General features: G+C 43.5%; 6 protein-coding genes across 6 annotated transcripts; 3 read left to right on the plus strand and 3 right to left on the minus strand.

Annotated features, from left to right (window-relative positions):
- Window positions 1–981: 981 nt before the first annotated feature.
- Bfra_004176 (uncharacterized protein) lies at window positions 982–1,313 on the plus strand (the record flags this gene model as incomplete). The annotated part of the gene is made up of 2 exons (XM_037334581.1): window positions 982–1,094; window positions 1,208–1,313. 2 exons carry the CDS (start codon window positions 982–984, stop codon window positions 1,311–1,313), a joined length of 219 nt encoding a protein of 72 aa, XP_037193115.1.
- Window positions 1,314–1,603: 290 nt separating this feature from the next.
- Bfra_004177 (putative mfs sugar protein) lies at window positions 1,604–3,400 on the plus strand (the record flags this gene model as incomplete). The annotated part of the gene is made up of 6 exons (XM_037334582.1): window positions 1,604–1,650; window positions 1,722–2,126; window positions 2,180–2,547; window positions 2,597–2,701; window positions 2,762–3,130; window positions 3,198–3,400. The coding sequence occupies 6 exons, from the start codon at window positions 1,604–1,606 to the stop codon at window positions 3,398–3,400; spliced, it is 1,497 nt and encodes a 498-aa protein (XP_037193116.1).
- Window positions 3,401–4,228: 828 nt separating this feature from the next.
- Window positions 4,229–7,232, plus strand: Bfra_004178 (putative nek protein kinase protein; the record flags this gene model as incomplete). Its single annotated transcript, XM_037334583.1, has 6 exons — window positions 4,229–4,758; window positions 4,803–4,948; window positions 5,004–5,059; window positions 5,133–5,231; window positions 5,284–5,337; window positions 5,409–7,232. 6 exons carry the CDS (start codon window positions 4,229–4,231, stop codon window positions 7,230–7,232), a joined length of 2,709 nt encoding a protein of 902 aa, XP_037193117.1.
- A 551-nt stretch (window positions 7,233–7,783) lies between these two features.
- Bfra_004179 (putative ctp synthase protein) lies at window positions 7,784–9,892 on the minus strand (the record flags this gene model as incomplete). The annotated part of the gene is made up of 6 exons (XM_037334584.1): window positions 9,837–9,892; window positions 9,734–9,766; window positions 9,606–9,646; window positions 9,486–9,547; window positions 8,956–9,427; window positions 7,784–8,905 (listed from the first exon to the last, which is right to left on the minus strand). Exons 1-6 carry the CDS (start codon window positions 9,859–9,861, stop codon window positions 7,784–7,786), a joined length of 1,755 nt encoding a protein of 584 aa, XP_037193118.1. The 5' UTR covers window positions 9,862–9,892.
- Window positions 9,893–11,009: 1,117 nt separating this feature from the next.
- Window positions 11,010–12,243, minus strand: Bfra_004180 (putative vea protein; the record flags this gene model as incomplete). Its single annotated transcript, XM_037334585.1, has 2 exons — window positions 11,010–11,679; window positions 11,732–12,243. 2 exons carry the CDS (start codon window positions 12,241–12,243, stop codon window positions 11,010–11,012), a joined length of 1,182 nt encoding a protein of 393 aa, XP_037193119.1.
- A 2,413-nt stretch (window positions 12,244–14,656) lies between these two features.
- On the minus strand, window positions 14,657–14,954 carry Bfra_004181 (uncharacterized protein; the record flags this gene model as incomplete). Its single annotated transcript, XM_037334586.1, has 2 exons — window positions 14,657–14,728; window positions 14,808–14,954. 2 exons carry the CDS (start codon window positions 14,952–14,954, stop codon window positions 14,657–14,659), a joined length of 219 nt encoding a protein of 72 aa, XP_037193120.1.
- Between the last annotated feature and the right edge of the window lie 2,132 nt (window positions 14,955–17,086).

Genomic DNA, 17,086 nt, shown 5'->3' on the forward strand with positions numbered 1-17,086 from the left:
AGTTGAATGCATTGTGACTGGCATGGCGTTGGATAATATCATTGAGCTGATTGATTATATGTGGCATTTACGGGAAGCGAATTTCAAGGGGAGCGAAAGTGTCTTGCTGAACGAAGACAATACGAGGAAGAGAGAGCAGAAATGATCTAATCTTTAGCATTAGAAGTGATTTGACTTAATTTTTTGAATGGAATAACAATTTCAGTTCAATGAAATCGAATGAGGATTTGTTGTACTCGCAATATTAGTCTAGGACATAAGGGCATACATTGTTTTGCCTGGCTGGTTGAGATGGGAAGAAACTTTAATCAACTGGTCTCTCCTCTCGTCATCTTATTGCGGCACCAATAATAAAAGACTGTTCGAATTGAGAATTCTGGTTACTGAGACGAAGCTCAGAGAGGATCAGAGTTTCGTCCATTTGATAAAGTTTTCCGCATGCATATTTGTATATGCAATGTTTAGGAGGTCTCGAACGTGTATTCGCGAATCACCAACGTATCAAACACCACCTACAAGCACCCAAAGTGTTCGACTGCATAATCAGCCTACCGGTTCTGAAGTGTCGATTTGATTGGTCTATTGTAGAGTCTGTAGAAGTAATGGTTGATCTTTTAGGTTTTGCCTCATGATTGTCGTGGCTCTGGGATTGTTCATTCGATGGTCGGAGAAAGACAAAACCTTAGTGTTGATACAACAATGCAACGAAAACGCGACATAATGGTGTTTTGCCCCCAGGTCACAGCAGTTCTCGACTCGTCTGTCCCAGGGATTGAAAAGTCCTTGACTCATAAGATCGGTGAACAAACAACGTTCTTGGTCTCGTGCGTACCTCGCGTTAATAAGTACCTAGTAGTGGCAAACACAGTACATCTGAGAAATGGTTCGAGCCCGGGTAATTGTAAACGTACTCATGTACTCGCGATGCATTAAGCTCTTTGCATCCATGGAAGAAGATGATCCGATGTTTTCTGAACTAAGATGGAGCGGAGCCAATTGGCCAAGCGGTTGGTAAATCTTACCTTGGGAAAACCCCGCATTGAGGCTTACTCCATGGGGTTGAACATATTAGCAGGCGTCTATGGTTCGGCAGGGTAAGTGAAGATTACCCCTGTCCTGTGAAAATGTGGAGAGGATAATTAGGCTAAATACAAATATCACCAGCCTTCTCGCTTCGTGATGAACAGCACAAAATTTCCACCAATAGATGGGCGTCAGCATACGGACTGGATTATATCCTCGGATGTGCAGATGCGGATTCGACATGGTTTTCCTTCCTCTGGCTGGGGAATCGGGGTGATAGATGGGCATAGATACTCGTTGTATGGTGAGGAAATAGGCGTAAATGGGAAACAGACAAGTAGTTCCAATTATCCATGTTCCAACACAGAGGTTCGTTTTATCCGGTGCAGTGCACATGCTCCCTAGACGTACCAATTGAGTGAATGGCATGACAGGGTCGTCTTGCACTCTTCATATATAGATATAGTACCATGCCACTCAACGTTGTACTTGCCAAGAATTTTATTCTTGAAACTTTTTCTTCTCGTCGTTGTCTTTGAGCTTCACGATTGACTAGTTCCAAGGGAACAAGGACGACAAGATGGGAAAGGTTTTCAATCTCTCGTTGGCGGTGTTTGCATCTACTGGGTATGTTTGAGATTTTTGTTGACATGTTTTCTCAAGCGATGTGGAGGTTTCTAACCACTTCTCAATAATAGATCGTTTCTTTTTGGTTACGATGCAGGTGTTATGACAGATGTGATAGCCTCTCAAAACTTCCTCACCTTCTTCAACACTACGCAAGATTCTTCTATTATCGGTGCCATCAACTCAACCTTTAATGGTGGTGCTGTGTTTGGTGCCCTTCAGGGCGGTCTTACTATGGATCGATATGGACGAAAGATTACTATCTTCATGGGTGCATTGATCTGTCTCGTTGGAGCAGTATTACAAACTGCTGCACAGAATCTGGCCATGATTCTCGTTGGTCGTATCTTTACAGGCTGGGCGGTCGGTTTGCTTAGTATGGCTGTACCAGTTTACAATGCTGAGTGTGCGGATCCGAAAATTAGAGGATTGATTGTGGGATTGAGTCAACAGATGATTGGAGTGGGTTTTATTGTGTATGTTGTTTCTTTCTCTAGAACTTTGAGAGGGGGTACTGACGTGATACAAGATCAACTTGGGTAGGATATGGCTGTGGTGTTACAAAGGATAGTCCTGTTCAATGGCGAGTACCACTCGCTGTACAAATGATTCCTTGCATTATCCTCGCTTCTGGCATTCTCTTCTTCCCCGAATCGCCTCGTCATCTCATGGAAACCGATCGTGAAGACCAGGCATTGGCTATCCTCAGAAAGTTGCATTTCAACGGTTCGAATGATGAATTCATCGTCAAAGAGTTCAACGAGATCAAGGAAACAATTGCGGCAGAAAAAGCAATTACGGTACCAGGGTGGAGAGTCATGTTTACAGTACCACAATGGAGAACAAGATTGGGTCATGGAGTTGCTGTTCAAGCATTTACTCAATTCACTGGAATTAGTAAGTTTGAAGGGAATACAGGGAATACACGGTTGCTGACATGAGATAGACGTTATCGGTTACTACCAAAATACTATGTACAAGGCGTTGGGAATCACTGGAAACAGAGCATTGCTCGTCTCTGGAATTTACAACTGCATGGGACCTTTAGGCAGTAAGTAAAAATTTTCACCGCCCAAGATAAAATACTACAGCAACTAATAACAAACACCAGATCTCATCTTCATCACCTTCATGATTGACCGAGTAGGACGTCGCAAGCCACTTCTTTGGGGAACCGTCGGTATCACCATCGCCCTTGTCTGCCAATCTATCATCAACAGTCGAATTGATCCCGAAAATGCACAGCGCGGTCTCTCCATCGGAGGAGTCTTCTTCATTTTCTGCGTCACAGTTATCTTCTCATTCTCATGGGGCCCCATCTCCTGGGTCTACATGTCCGAAGTCATGCCTATGCAAATCCGTGCTCGTGGAAATGCATTCGCAACTGGTATTGGTAACTGGCTTGTCGCTACATTCTGGGCACAAGTTTCGCCTCAAGCTTTGAAGTCGCTGACTTGGAAATTTTATTTCTTGTTTGCTGGTGAGTTGATTTCTTGGGGTTCCCTTCGTCATTCATCTTGAATATGTACTAATGAGATCTATCACAGCATGGAACGTAGTAGTTACTATCCCCATCGTGTTTTTCTTCTTCAAAGAAACTAAACAACTCTCCCTCGAAGAAATCGATCTTCTCTTCGGCGAACGCGCACTCGGTACCCTTCCCGATGATATCTCAAAGGGAATTGAACATAATGGGGCTGTTGAGACGGAACATCACGAGATGCATGATAAAGGTGCAGATCACGTTTAGAGATTGAAGTGGAGTGAGATGTTAATATACCTTGGGAAAATAAAGAGGAGATGAGATGGGAAGCGGACACTATCGTTCTTGGAGTTCAAGTATTGGGATTCGGGACTAGGAAGTTTCGGTTGAAAGCAGATACCTTGAAATATACTCTCATATTAAGAATTGAAGTCATATATATATACATATATATTGACATGATTATTTTTGAAGAACTCTTTCCTACCTGCATTAAGTGCCTCACAAGTCTCTCAAATCTAAACCTCGAAATTAATTGCATATATAACGATTGACCATCGAAACTCTGAGCGGCCTACCTTTCAGCTAGTGATGAATATGCTTGGAAAAAAAATAGAATATTGCCTCGGCATTGAGAAGAACGGGCTCTGCGGACTTGAGAACAATAGTGAGCAAACTAGCGAACAAATTCAGGAGAGGAAAACATAGCTTTTTCGTTCCTCCCAGCTTTCAGTGTGATTTATGCTGCAAAGCTTTCCATGTACTCTTATGAAAATATTTCTTTCACCTGACTTTTCTATCTCCAAAAAGTCCTTGTGCTTAATACATACCAAAGAATAAAATATACAAAGAAGCATTATTTGTTATCCAAGAACAGCCACCATGCATAGAAGACAAAGGACATGTCTCCCACAAAGCAACATTCATTTACTATCTTCAGTAATACAGAAAACATATTGGTATGCTATCAAATATTTCGTGATCGAAAGTTAGTGTATTTGTTACGTATAGCTAGTTGTAAACCGATAGTTTAGTCAATCCTCCAGGACGTAACATAAATATAAAGTCAGGACACTTACACCGCTTGATATCAAGATGGCTTTACTACTACCCGGTGAAACATGGGACGAGGCAGAGCTACGTCTTGGGTTCCGACTAGAACGGGCGCCTCCAAAAATGCACAATGCAACTCAACAAGAAATGACTGCTCGTGGAAAGGCGTGGTTGGCATCAGAACCACTCTGGTCTGCGGAAAGTAGAATGGGTCCTGAGCCCTCATGGACCGGGGTGAAAATCATGGGCGAAGGCGGCAATGGGACAGCGGGAAAATGGAGATTGACATATCGCCAACCTCCGGAGGGCACGCCGGGAAGAATGCCATTCGAAAGTATAGTTGTGAAACAGCAAGGTGGGGGCTGGGGAGATTTGAGGGAGGAATCGGAAATATACGAGCTGCTGCGTCATACGAACTCTCAACATCTGGTGAAGATGTTTCGGAGAATATATGAGGATCGAGGTCTCAATACAGTGTATGCGGATAGAAAAGGTCCTGTACACAGGATATATTTGGAAGACTGTGAGAAGGGAGACCTCTCAAGTAGAATTTTTGAGCGCTTCGTTGATAGGTAAGTTGTTGTACTGGATGGTATGATATCAACTGACTTTGAAGATTTGTATTTGATGAATACGAGATATGGGATACCTTTCATTGTATAGCCCGCGGCTTATACGCTATGCATTGTGGACACGAGGATCTTAAGGAAGACCGATGGGATCGGGATGAGATAGTTCATTTTGATTTCAAAGCTCAAAATGGTAAGTCAAAGCTTCGAACACACATTCAAGTTCATATCTGTTTACCATTCCTTAGTCTTCATGGGCGCTGGTCCCAGAGATGATGAACATAGAGGAGCATTGATAATGAAGGTACGATTCTTAATTTACAGTTTCAAGACGACTCTCTAGCATTTATCGTATCCCTAACACCTAAATCAAATAGATTGGGGATTATGGGCATAGCAAGGAGGTGCCCCTTGAGCAAGACCTACTTTACAATTTCAAACATAGACGCCTTGGAACAGAGAGGTATAAATTACCTGTCAGTCAACTCTTTGGTTCCTGAACATACAGCGACTAATTTTTTCTGCAAGGAACAACTTAGAACTCGAGAACGTCGGTTGGAAAGACCGTGGATGGATCCAGTGGTATGTACAGAACCAATCATGCTTCCTCACTCCCAAGTCCCACTTTCCTGTGCACTAATCCTCAGATATAGCCTAAATCCATGCGCGAAGCAGGCGATGGAAATGTCCTCAATAATCTTCGCTATGGAACTCACTCGAACATATGGCAACTCGGATTGATAATATGGCAAATGATACACACAACTGAATGGTGCCAGGATGGAAACCCATCACTTGCATATTCGGTTGATGCCAATGTGGAATGGGAAGGCGATGAGAGGTACCGACAGCCTGGTCCCCCGGGAAGATTTACACTTAAACTTTACAAAGTAGCGAATACCTGGCTAGGATTAAATGAAGAAGTGGGTGGAGTACATACACTTGCTACACAAGACGATATAGATTTCTACAGTGGATTGTACGACGCACTGCCATTTGAACCCGAGGCCGACATAGATCCAGACCAGCCTGAAGAGCAAAAAGCTATGGCTAAGACAAAGAGAAGAATTGAAAATGAAGCCAGAGAAAGAGTTCGCAAGGATCGGTTATACAGTGACACCCTACACAAATTAGTAATGGATTGTCTGATCGTACAAGGCGAAGCTCGAATTCATATTGAAGATCTATACCGAAAGACGCAACAACTTAAGAAAGTGTATCAAGAATTAGTACCTCCCTTGCTTCCAGCTCCCTATTCCCCCGAACCCGACCTCGGAGAGCTTCCACCCCCATGGAACGACATCACAACTAAGCCAGGAGGAGGTCTCGGCATACCCGTGATTGAAGAAGAAGAAACCTACCCACTCGATCTTTTTGAACTGTTTTATGCGACCGTGGAGCATGAAAAGGTAGAAGATGTCATAAAATGGGCTCGAGAGAATCCTGTTGAGACCATGTCCGATTATGAGACTGTTCATGTACGCGAGCTCGTCCTGAGAAACAGACAATCTTTTAATAACTACATGTCGGAATCAAGGAGAGCACGGGGCCAGAGAATAAAACCACAATACAAAGTGCCCGCTCCATTTCCAGAAAATTGGAAATATGGAGTACTCCAGGACAACTCAAGAAGAGGTGGTCCCCTTCCCAGTCCTTCTCAGCAACAACGCGGTGCGCTGAGAGTCATGAATCCTGATGGAGGACCCCCACTTTCTGTAATAAATGAAGGTAATGAACGGCCAACTCACAATCAAGGCAACCCAAGGGGACCTAAAAATTTCTCATATGAAGGTGACACCACGCCAAGTTATTTGAGACACTTTGAGTCTACACCTGAACACATGAAACCAGAGTCCCTTAGGGAAACTCCCGAATATATGAGAGGGCCAACAAGACCAGCCGGGTATGTGAGTGGAGATTTTGGGGGTGTCGGAGATTTTGGAGATTTCGAAAGCATAAGGATTACAAGCGCATCAGGCGAAGGACAAGACAGGCCCCGCTTTGGAAATCAGTCTTCTATGGAATCTATAGATATCGGAGGAGGAATTGTAATAGGTGGAGCAGGAAGAAGAAGAGCGTCCCGGAAAAAATCTTCCGAAAAAGTCGTTTGGCCCGAGTTCCCCCTTGGTTTACAAGAAGATGTCGACAAGCCCTTTCTACTCCGTGCCCTTGCGATCCCTGAACTCAAGGATTCGATTTTATTTTGCACCGTTATTGAGTACAAGGGCAAAGAGGAATTTCTAAAAGGCATTATATATTTGACCGGATTATTGACTACGACAACGATATATGAGATGAAAGAAATGTTGACCGAGAAGGAGACAGGGATTCCGGTAAAACAGATGAAGTTGATGGGAAAAGATCATTTATCGGTTTTTAGGGAATTTGAGGATGAGGAGGAGAGAGCAGCGATTCGTGAAATTGAAATTTTTGTTTACGATTTTAGGCAGGCTGACGGGAAAGAGGGAGATACTTAGGATTGGGTAGGATGTGACAGCATAGAATTGTTTTGCCTCCTAATTTTGCTATGACTAGAGAGAGGGAAAATGGAATTAACATCTTGGGAAAATTGATAAGACGCTGTCGAAAATCATATCATCAAATAGTTGTAAATGGCCGACATGATCCAGCTCAATTGGATATCTCTGATTCGAATCACTTATGAAATTCTCTCCTATTTGGCGCCTCGATATTTGTACGTATGAGATGAATGCCTGCTCCCAATCGCAATAACCTGTGAAAGAATCCACATTTTCCACAAAATTAGTAAGCTTGAGGTACCCAGACACTTATCTGCGGGCAAATCCTTTGGACCGAACTGTGCGTATCACTTTACTGTCAGCGAGGAGAGAGAAATGGTATGACATTTAGATGTCTCATTTGTCCAGTATAATTACAGCCATGATAACGCCATGAAATGTATCCGCCATTTCGAATATTTTTCTATAAAATAGCCAAACATAAGGGCACATTATGATTCTTCCATCCAGCCAAACCCAATGCAAAAGTCCCTTCCGTCCCAGTTTCCTTAGATCGTAACACCATTGATTCCATTTGACAAATCCCCATTGACGCTGTTGTCCAACTCAGCTTTCAAACAATCCTCCGTGATCTTTTCCAAACATCCCGCTGCTGCTGCTACAAATCCCAAGTATGATTTACTTGGAGCCAAGACTCGGGAGAGGTATTCCGGATGGAATTGTACACCGACATACCAAGGATGATCCTTGATCTCAACGATTTCCATTCTCTCACCCTTGTCATCCTTTCCGACGAATTCAAGACCACCATCGTGTAATCGGTCAACATACTCTGGGTTGACTTCATATCGATGACGATGACGTTCGTGGACTTCGGTTTTATCGCCATAGAGCTTACGGAGACGAGACCATTCAGATCCGGGCTGGAATTCCGTAGGGCGTAATCCGAGACGCATAGTTCCACCAAGATTTACCTTGTCAATCTCTGGCATGTAGATAATAACTTTATCGGTTGCGTTTGCATTAAGCTCCACTGAATTAGCAGAAGTGATGCCACAGACATTACGAGCAAATTCAATAACGGCAATTTGCATACCCAAACAGATTCCCAAGTAGGGCGTCTTGTTGGTACGTGCCCACTTTGCAGCTGCAATCATACCCTCTGTTCCACGGTCACCGAATCCTCCAGGAACGAGAATACCATCTGCAGTGCAGACCTCATGCCACGCCTTGTGAAACTCGGTTGGCTTGGCATCATCCTCGAGGTGCTCAGCTTCAACCCAGATCAATTTAAGCTTCTTGCCGCATCGCATCGCTGAATGTTCCAGTGATTTGATGACACTAAGGTACGAGTCGTGGAGTTTGGTATATTTACCAACAAGAACAATGGAAACATCATCAAATGAACGCTCTTGTTGGCTTGTGAGGGACTTCCATTCGGTCCATGTTCGCTGTCCTTTTTCAACAGCAGACTTCGCCATGGAGATTTCGTCGAGGTTGAGAATTTTGTTCAGTGTAGAGATAAGGCCTTGCTGCTCGAGAAGTAAAGGAACATGGTAAGTAGATTTAACGTTGTGTACACCAACGACTTGTTCGCCTTCAACTTGACAGAACATCGCGATCTTCTCGATGGTACTTTTCTCGAGTGGAACATCGCATCGGCAAGCAATCTAGAATAATTAGCCACGAAAAATTCAGGAATTTCAGCTGAGGGATTTACCAAATCTGGGACCAATCCAGCTCTACCAACATCTCTGATGGCTTGTTGAGTCGGCTTTGTCTTCTGCTCGCCTTGAATAACAGGGACCAAAGAGACATGAATTTGCAAGAAGTTGCCTTTTCCAGCTCTTCTCTTCAATTGTCTCATAGCCTCAATGAATGGAGCACTCTCAATATCTCCAACTGTACCACCCAACTCAATGATGCAAACATCCGGAGTCTCCTTTGTGTCGTCGACAGGAATTCGCGCGACTCTCTCGATCCAGTCTTGGATTGCATCGGTCAGATGTGGCACAACTTGGACAGTCTTTCCGAGATAATCGCCTCTACGTTCACGCTCGATGACATGCTGGTAGACTTTGCCCGTGGTGATATTATTTTCGCGAGTAAGGGTGATATTGAGATAGCGCTCGTAGTTTCCAAGATCGAGATCGACCTCTCCTCCGTCATCGAGAACAAAGACCTCTCCATGCCTACACACTCGCCCATTAGCTCAGTCCCAGATTTCGTAGACAGACATATTAGACGCACTCAAGCGGGTTCATAGTTCCGGCATCGACATTCATGTAAGGATCGATTTTAATGGATGTGACGTTCTTTCGAAGTTAGCCTAAAGATTCTGCCTGATTTTTTGGTTGTTCGGGAACATATCTTCAATCCGATTGTCTTAAGTAACAAGCCGGTGGAAGAGGCTGTTGCGCAACCACTTCATCAGTATACTACTCATTTTGTATCTTTCATGTCTCTTTGTCGTCATTCCCCAAAATGTGGTAACATACCGATAACGCCCTTTCCAATGCCGGAAATGACACCTAAAAACCATGTTAAATCTCGTTTTTTCTTGTAACAAAAGCCAAAAACATGACTCATTCTTATACATACCTCCAGATACAAGAACGTACTTCATCTTGACAAACTTGACGAAATTTATGGTACCCTTCCTGGCTTATGCCAGAGGGAAGGAGGAAAGGAAAAGGAAAATCTCAATCGAAAGTTTAAAGTTTTTGGTGGTGGGGTCCCAGAGCCTATCGCATGCTAAGCCTATCTTGGATTAGATCAGCTTGACGGACTCGAAATTTATTGGCGGGGTCAATGTTTGTGGCTGATCATTCTGAGCCTTTTCAGCCTTGTGTGGCGCACACTGCCTGGTTTTGATATTATTGTTGCATTCTCTTCCATTGGTCAAAGGATTAGAAGTTGCTTGCACTTATTGTTATTCATATTTTCGCATAGTCCAGCAGTAAAACAGGCAAATCGATAGCCATACCAAGCTCGAGGGAGCTATGGAGGTCACAATCAATATGATAGTGTGGATCATGAGTTGGATCATGCGTTCAGAATTGTCTAGATCAACGTACTCAGATATCGAAGTAGTTGGATAGACAAATAATTAGAAATCTGTTTCCAAGACCCCATTTTCAAGATTATTGTTGATGTGAAGAGTAATATGGAATGTATAGGGGGCTATTCCTAGAGAAATCAATCGTTTCTTATTATTACTATTGTAGTAGGGGAAGGATTCGAAGTTGCCTAGATCCATTTAGATATATAGGTAGGTAGCTAGATGAATAGCTAGAGCTAATTGAAGAATAGGAGAAAAAAAGTAAGGAATAGGAACAAATTGTGATATACCATCTCCAATTGATATTTGATATTCGATGTTTAAAATTTATCTATATTCATTGATATATCTTCCACTGCCACAATAACAATTTGTAAAATGCAGAACTTGGGGTGAGGTTTGATCATGATACCAGAGTTTTCACCAAACAGCCAGTACAATTACCAGTATGGCTCAATACCAAAGTTGTTGCTCTTGCTCTTGCTCTTGCTCCTCATAAATTCATAAATTCATAGTGTTGTCCTAATCTCTTCACCAAAAGAGCAACCATTTTGAGACGCTAACTCCCGCTTTCAACGGATCAACAATGAATCCAATGCAAAAACCAAAGCCCGTAAGTCTTCGCCCTCACTATCAAAGCAGCCATTCACTAGACTTTGGCTGACTCCTTATCATTATGCTCAGCTAGAACTGGCTTCACGTGCGTTCCTCGCTTACATTCCTCCCATCTCATCATCGTCATCTTCGTCGTCCCCTTGGCCAACCATTGCAATTGTTTTCGCATTCCCTTTCTTGATCTTGAGGATATTGGGATAGCCTTGGCTGACAAGAGATTTTGCCAAATCTGAGCTCGGCCTCATACCCTCAAAGTCTTTGGCATTGTGTACCTTGAAGATATTACTTAACAATGGACTCATGATCTCGTTCCTTTGACCTTTTCCCATTGCAGCTGGGTCGATCAACGTTAATCTGAACTTCAATTGATAATCACCCGGGAATCGAACAGACAAGTCGGCAAAGGTGAAGAAGAATCGTTCATCGCCATGAGGATCTAGTGCTTTAAAACCGTTACACACCATCGTTCCTACCATCCTCCTCTGGTTTCTACGGTCACTGCTTCCCTCGATCTTGTCATCTTCGCAATTCGTGTAGGGATTCCATAGTGTGCAATGCACTATCGGCATGTATTTATTCAAGACTCTCTTTCTCTCTTTCGGATCAACGGCCTGACCTGTATCCTTATCGAAAACTTCGAGTGTCAGGATTGGTGGCGGATCTATCATTCGACGGTCCTTGTCTCCATATCCACAAGCTCGTGCTGATATTGGCTGTTGCATGACGACCAGTCTACATTCTGGCTGAGGGAGGAGTGGTGGCGGAGCCCTTGGAGTACAATGAGCCTTCATCCATTGACAATGGACACCGAATAACATACCTAGGAGGGGCAAACGGGCCATGGTGATGAGCTGCAACAGATCCTTCCCTAGTCGCGAATGTATCTGACATGGGTGTTGGCGGACATGTCGAGTCTGGAGATAGCGGGCTTTGGGAGTGCTTGAAAGTACGTTCAAGCTCCCGAGGACTACGTTGTTGCTGATGTAGGTACATTGGTCTATTCAATGCCACTGGAGAACGTGGTCCTTGTGATAGCGGGCGATATGAGCTCTCGAATGTCTGACCCTCCTCAACTTGTTCCGGTGGTAAAGAGGATAGCAATGAAGATATGGGAGGAAGTCTGGGAGGATTGAAGTTTGGCATTTGCGCCCTGTCGTCGCCATTGTCGTGGTAGGGTAGCGGCTCTCGTCCATAGCTGATGCTTCTACCATCAGATGGCTGATGAATTGGCAGCGCGTCGTGATTTGAATGGTACATATTGTAGGAGATTGTCAAATATATCGTGATATTATAGACGTTCAATTGAGTGTTGTCGGGTAGAGGTATCTGCATAGGCTACTAGTAAGTATTTAACGCATTAGAGCTTAACCATTGACGATAGAGATGTGGAAGGATTGCTACCTTTAAGTATCATTAATGTCTCGAGATACAAAATAAAACGATGATAGTAATTGCTCAACCAGAGATGTGGTGCTATATATGGGTGGCCGAGGAGGGCGAAGTACAAGATATTTGTTTGATTGCTCGAAATCTGATTGCGAGTGCATGAATGAGGGTTGGAACCAAATTTAATGTATGTGTAACTTCAAAGTACAATAATGATAGAAAGGAAAAAGAGCAGTTCTTCATTGATAGTCGCGGGGAAAGCTGGGGGGAGATATAGAAACTCCAATGGAGGACAACCCTGGAGTGACAGGAAGCATGGTAATGGCTGGAGGCTTCAAGGAAGCTGTGGAAGTCCCAGGAACCGGGTGAGTGATATTGAGAGTGCGACCTGTTATATGGATAGCCTTTTGGTTGGTTGAGACTCCTACTTTGCGGGATAAGGTGTGGTATGTTTGGTGAATGTGTCTTGAATTGCGATGAATGACTGGCGGACGACTTCTATTGCAGCATAATTTAGCAAGCCCGACCTTCCGTGCTTTTGAGCATGCGGATAAAGTGTCAGGCAAGGGGTTGATTCTTTTTTTGGTTAAACCTAGCCAGCTAGGTTGATGAACTTGAGCTTTTGCGGTCTTTTCTGGTCTTGTCATTGACAGGGCTTGAGGGGCACAGCTGTGATGTTTGACGGTTCGAAACATCTCCGGGATTGTAACATTTTAGTTGCATTTGGGAGTGGATGTTGAAGGTGCCGCTAAAGTTCTAGTTCCCGTTCTTCGATCCGTGCACTATGCACTATTAGCATTAGAATTGATAATGACATATCTGCACTACTCTACAATACTTGAAAAATCCTTTGAGAATGGCAACTCGGTTTTATCAGAGGAAGGTGCATGGAGAGAAAGAGATATCGACTGTTCCTCCCTCTTCAAATCGTCATCATACTTACGACTCTTACTCCACGTAGAGGCTCGTCGACTTTCATTGGAGTTTTACATGGTTCTCACGGGATGTTTTTACATACTCAATAACACAAAACTGGGCTAGTTCATTACAAGGAAAAGTTGACCGACTAGCCCAATCAATTCTTTCCGACATACAGCAAAGCTGCAAAGTATATAGAGTACCTTGAGTACCTAGATACCAACACAATGCCAGTGATGCACTCACAGACAGTGGTAGGTGGTAGTGGTGGGTGGTAGTGGTGGGCGGTGGTGTTAAAAAGCTAGGAATTACGATTATGATCCATGGCGCAAACCCCCGAGCTGTTCATCCACAATGCATCTAATCATTAACCAATACCCACCTATTCGCTACCATCCGCTACCATTGCTTCTGGTGCTACTCATTTTACTCCTCCCCCTCTTCTCTCATCTCTTTTTACCACCACACCGCCAGTATATCATCACTCTATCTGTTGCGCAAGGTCGTGCAAGAAAGCCATCTATCCAGAGGAACGTTCTTCTAGTTGTCCACTCCCTTGATGTTACGTCCATTGGGAGGATGGCAAGCGTATATGATGGTGACCTTACTCAAGGCTTCATGGAAAAAGCATCATCTTCACTGTGCATGTACTCTTCCCGCTTCGGAGCTTTAGTGTCACGTTTCACGGAAGAGGGTGACATATACATATTCACTATCAATTGGCCGACTAACAAACAGACTCCGAGAGACATGAGAGGTCTTTCAGGGCATATCCTGTCATTGTTGCTTCTTCATTATCTCTTCTCTTAGGTTATCGTGGATTTCGATCATTCGTTATAGAGACTTGAGCCAAGGTCATGAACCTACCAAAATGATTCAATACGATGTAGATCTGCTGCGCTCGCCGCTCACGCTGCCTCACAGACTCAGTTATTGTGACTTTTGTTGCCTATTACTATGGAGGTATGCATCTATGATGGTGTAATATCTTGATTCCTTTTCTCTCAGCTCATGTTATACAGAGTCAGAGTTTAAATTGCTTTAAGAGGAAACTTATGCCGAGGTATTCTATCTTCTAGCAACCCCAGCAACGGATCTTTCCCAAAACTATCGAACGATCAACGAATTTTAATTTGGTACAAAGAGTTATCGAAGCAGGGAATAATCAGGCCATTACTGAACTTAATCAGTAGCATTATTCCTTTTTTGAATAAGAAAAAATGGGTGCATAGAAGGTCATTGCCAACAACCAAGGTCTGCAGCGTCCAGATAATAATCACAACATATATCTAGCAAGAAGAATGCTGTCTGGTCACTCTCATGCAGTGTTCAGCATCCCTGAGGCCTAAACTATACAAGAAATTGAAGAAAAGAGAATCTTTATCGGAAGCAGAGCCTGGTCAATTCTGCACCACGTCCCGCACTCACTCAACAAAATTCTTCAGGCACCACCTGGAACATAATTACCTACATTCATGAATTCTAATTTTTCGAAACTTGCAATTCCAGTATCCTGATAAAATTTTGGTTAGCTAAGGTACTTACAGCAATATGGAGATTCGGAGGATTAGCGTTAGTATATGTTACCTTACTCGCAATGAACCGAGATAGTTATTTTTCGGTAAGAGGATCCTGTTACATTGCAACGATGCTGCCACTACTAAGCTAAACAGAGCTCGCAAAACCATTACATCTCCAGAAACATGGTTATTGGCCATGCATCCGACTTGGAGGCCCATATTCTTCCTTTCTTGCTGATCACCAAGGTATTTTGTGGATAAGGAAAAATGGTGTTCTCCAGTTTGCTCATACTCTCTTTTAGCTTGTCGTAACTGAAACGAACAGGGCCTCCTCCGTGCATTAAGGGGAATACAGAAAATTTTCAACGGATCAGAACATAACAATGACAGCCGTTGAAATACCCTCCGCCCCCATTCTAGAAGAAACCCTCCGGTCATCTAGGATGAGAAACATGATTTTCTTTCCACAGATCTCGGTATTACAATTTACCAGAATGCCGTAGCCCCGACGGCTCAAGATGGGTTCGTCCGGTAAAAAATTGGGTAACCGTGATTATCGAAATTCATTGGTCCCTCCCGCCGGGTTGCTGGATTGAATGGCCTTCCTACAGTAATCTCCAGAAAGCTTGATCTGTACGCCGCCGAAGATGAGAATGAATGGCTGGCTGGTTTGTGTGTAACATCGGGACTACCCCGCTCTATTCAATCTTGGTTCCTAGAATCGATCCCCCTATGTACTCTATTGGTCGTTTTCAAAGTGTTTGGAACTCAGCCTAAAAATTGCCAGGAGGGAGGGTTGTTGTATACATTCACGGGGCAAATTATTTATGGTTTGGTTTTCCTGTTCTTGCACATGGTTTCGAGAATTCAAAGAAAACACAGGGGTACTTGAGAAACTCCAAACGGGCACAAGCACAGATACAGGGCGATACATCTGTATGCTTGTCACTTCTGGTAACCTTCCAAAGCCTCAAAGACACAGTACCCTATCAGTACCTACCAGGCTGTCATTTGTATCCGAGCCTTTATCAATTGGCCAAGATGGTTAATCGTCATACCCAGAAAGCTCCTGGGCTCTGGATTTCAGATGCGATAAATGTATATGCCGTCAAGATGCACACAGTGCATACCTGTCTTGAGTTACTTTGGCTCTGAAGAGCATATCATCTGACCATAACATCTCTTGATCTCGGAAACACTGGGAGATGAACTCGTTTTGGGGTTACCTTCTTTCGCCATCAATGCTTCTATACACGATATCAACTGTTAAAAACGAAAAATGTGTGTTTGAAGTATCAAGTTGGACCTTGTCATTGGATACTCATAGTTCCACTTATGCTCTCACAGCTGACCTTGCGATCCATCTGATCTACAAGCACAGCGTGGGATGAAAGATGGTAAAGTTGACAACGATGGATTTGTAACGAACGACATACAATATAAATCTCGTGTTACTAGTTCGAAGAAAAGTGTGGGAATCCCTGCCACGAAGGCTCAATGCAGAATGCAGTGTACCTTCAACCCTTAGACGAAGGACTCCTGTGGAAACGGTAAACACGTTGACGGATGATACTTTGCATTCGACTCGGGGATGTTCCATTGAGTCTTCTGTCGCCAGCAAAGCAGGTTCTGGATGGTTGCACTCCATGAGCCTCGCCTTATTTTCGTGCATGATTAATCAATCCAATCTATATGCTATACGAACTCTCCACTTACCGATTACCCACCTGGTACAAAATACATCTTACTGCACAAACAAGACCGCCAGTCCTCTACAATTTTTTCCAGTCCTTCGCAGCAGAAACAGCTCTTCTCACTACGCCATTCCTCATTTAGCACATACATGTCAGAAGAACTGTTACTTCCTCATACTCTTCTGTCGAAACTTCCAAAGACGAAAATCACTACTCACACTAGACAGGATATATATTACACATGTCAGGTCTAAAAGCGCCAATTTCATTGAAATGGTGTACTGTGCGCGTGCGGGACGATATAACCTCCGGGCGAAGTGAGAGAGTCTTATGGAGTTACGGAGCACAACTACGGAGAGTAATATCCGAGGTTTATGAATGGATATAAAATATATATAAGCGGATGGAAACTGATACCGCGTAACATAAATCGGGGATTTGCACAATATAAATTTGATCAGCACACAAGAAAAACAAAAGCAAAAGTGATGTCAATTAAACCATTAAACAGCTACCAGGTTTCAATATTCATAATCCCTATCTACTTGATCCTAGTGCATGATACTTACCAAACTTCAATAGGCCAAATAATCTCATTCTGGAACCTCGCATGTCATTCCATGCCATGACTGACTTACCCCATGCAAACCGAGTTTC

This window comes from Botrytis fragariae, assembly GCF_013461495.1.
Source record: "Botrytis fragariae strain BVB16 chromosome Unknown tig00000050, whole genome shotgun sequence".
NCBI classification, from domain to species: domain Eukaryota; kingdom Fungi; phylum Ascomycota; class Leotiomycetes; order Helotiales; family Sclerotiniaceae; genus Botrytis; species Botrytis fragariae.